This window comes from Otolemur garnettii, unplaced genomic scaffold (assembly GCF_000181295.1).
Source record: "Otolemur garnettii isolate 467f Iridium unplaced genomic scaffold, OtoGar3 scaffold00151, whole genome shotgun sequence".
NCBI lineage: Eukaryota > Metazoa > Chordata > Mammalia > Primates > Galagidae > Otolemur > Otolemur garnettii.
In genome coordinates this window covers 166384-167600 of record NW_003852546.1, presented here as the reverse complement: position 1 = coordinate 167600, position 1217 = coordinate 166384, and the positions used below count along the sequence as shown (strand labels likewise).

Genomic DNA, 1217 nt, shown 5'->3' with positions numbered 1-1217 from the left:
AGGATTGCTTGACCCTAAGAGTTAGAGGTTGCTGTGAGCTATGATGCCATGGCACTCTACCCAGGGCAACAGCTTGAGACTATCTCAAAAACAAACAAACAAGAAAGAAATATTTCAGAAGAGGTGGACACTTCATGTGAAGTTTTAAGAAATTTTATTTCATTTATCCCAATTATTTAACTAATATAAAGAATGATACGTAATAAAACTCTATGTCTAAATAAGTATAAAGAGACCTTTTAATAATTTTTTTAAAAAACTCTATCTTAAAGCTCTCTAAAGGAAAATTTTCAAATACCTGCCTACAGAGATTATATAATAAACTGCTGTGTACTTATCACCCGGACATAACCATCAATCTTCTACCATTTTCATTTCATCTGGTCCCCAGTTTCTCATTTAATAAACTTAAAATTAAAAGTATAAGAGGCCTTGGTGCCCATATCTCAGTGGTTAGGGCACTAGCCACATACACTGAGGCTGGAGGGTTTGAACTTGGCCCGGGCCTGCTAAAAAACAACAATGACAACTACAACAAAAATAGCCAGGTGTTGTGGGCACCTATAGTCCCAGCTACTTGGGAGGCTGAGGCAAGAGAATTGCTTAACCCCAAGAGTTTGAGGTTGCTGTGAGCTGTGATAGCACCACACTCTACTGAGGGCAACATAGTGAGACTCTGTCTCAAAAAAATAAAATTAAATTAAAAGTCTAAGTGATAATGTGTCATAGGTTAATTGGCAATTTTTTTTCTTCTTGTTGATATATAAAATAGCAATTCATGTTTATGATTAGTGGCATCATAGATTTCATGAAGTGTTATATATGAGTAGTGTAACATTTGATGATAACCATGTCAGTTTTCTGATCTTAGTATCTTTCTAGTTGAACTTCCTTTTTTAGGCTTGGTATCTTCTCTTCAATGAAGTGCTAAGTATGAGTAATTTTATTTTTTCTTCTCTAGAGATCCCAGAGAGTGACATGGTACCAGGGACCATTTTGGTGACAGAAGAAGAACTTAGTAGATGTGTTGAGGATATATTTAAGGTTGGTAATTTGAGTCACTAATATATTTATTCTTTAGTCTTTTAAAATTTTGCCTTTTAGCTGGTACTTCAAGAATTAGAGTGACAAGGCTCAACACCTGTGGCTCAAGTGGCTAAGGCGCCAGCCACATACACCTAAGGTGGCGGGTTCAAATCTAGCCCAGGCCCACCAAA

The 1217-nt window shown here is 36.5% G+C and overlaps 1 protein-coding gene across 1 annotated transcript in view; it reads left to right on the top strand.

Annotated features, from left to right (window-relative positions):
• TANGO6 (transport and golgi organization 6 homolog) overlaps positions 1–1217 on the top strand; it is a gene marked incomplete at its 3' end in the record, with an annotated part of 158372 nt that overhangs the window by 23703 nt on the left and 133452 nt on the right. Inside the window, exon 7 of the mRNA XM_023518916.1 lies at positions 901–1044. Coding sequence (XP_023374684.1) covers positions 901–1044 — 144 coding nt within the window. The remainder of the gene's footprint in view (positions 1–900; positions 1045–1217) is intronic.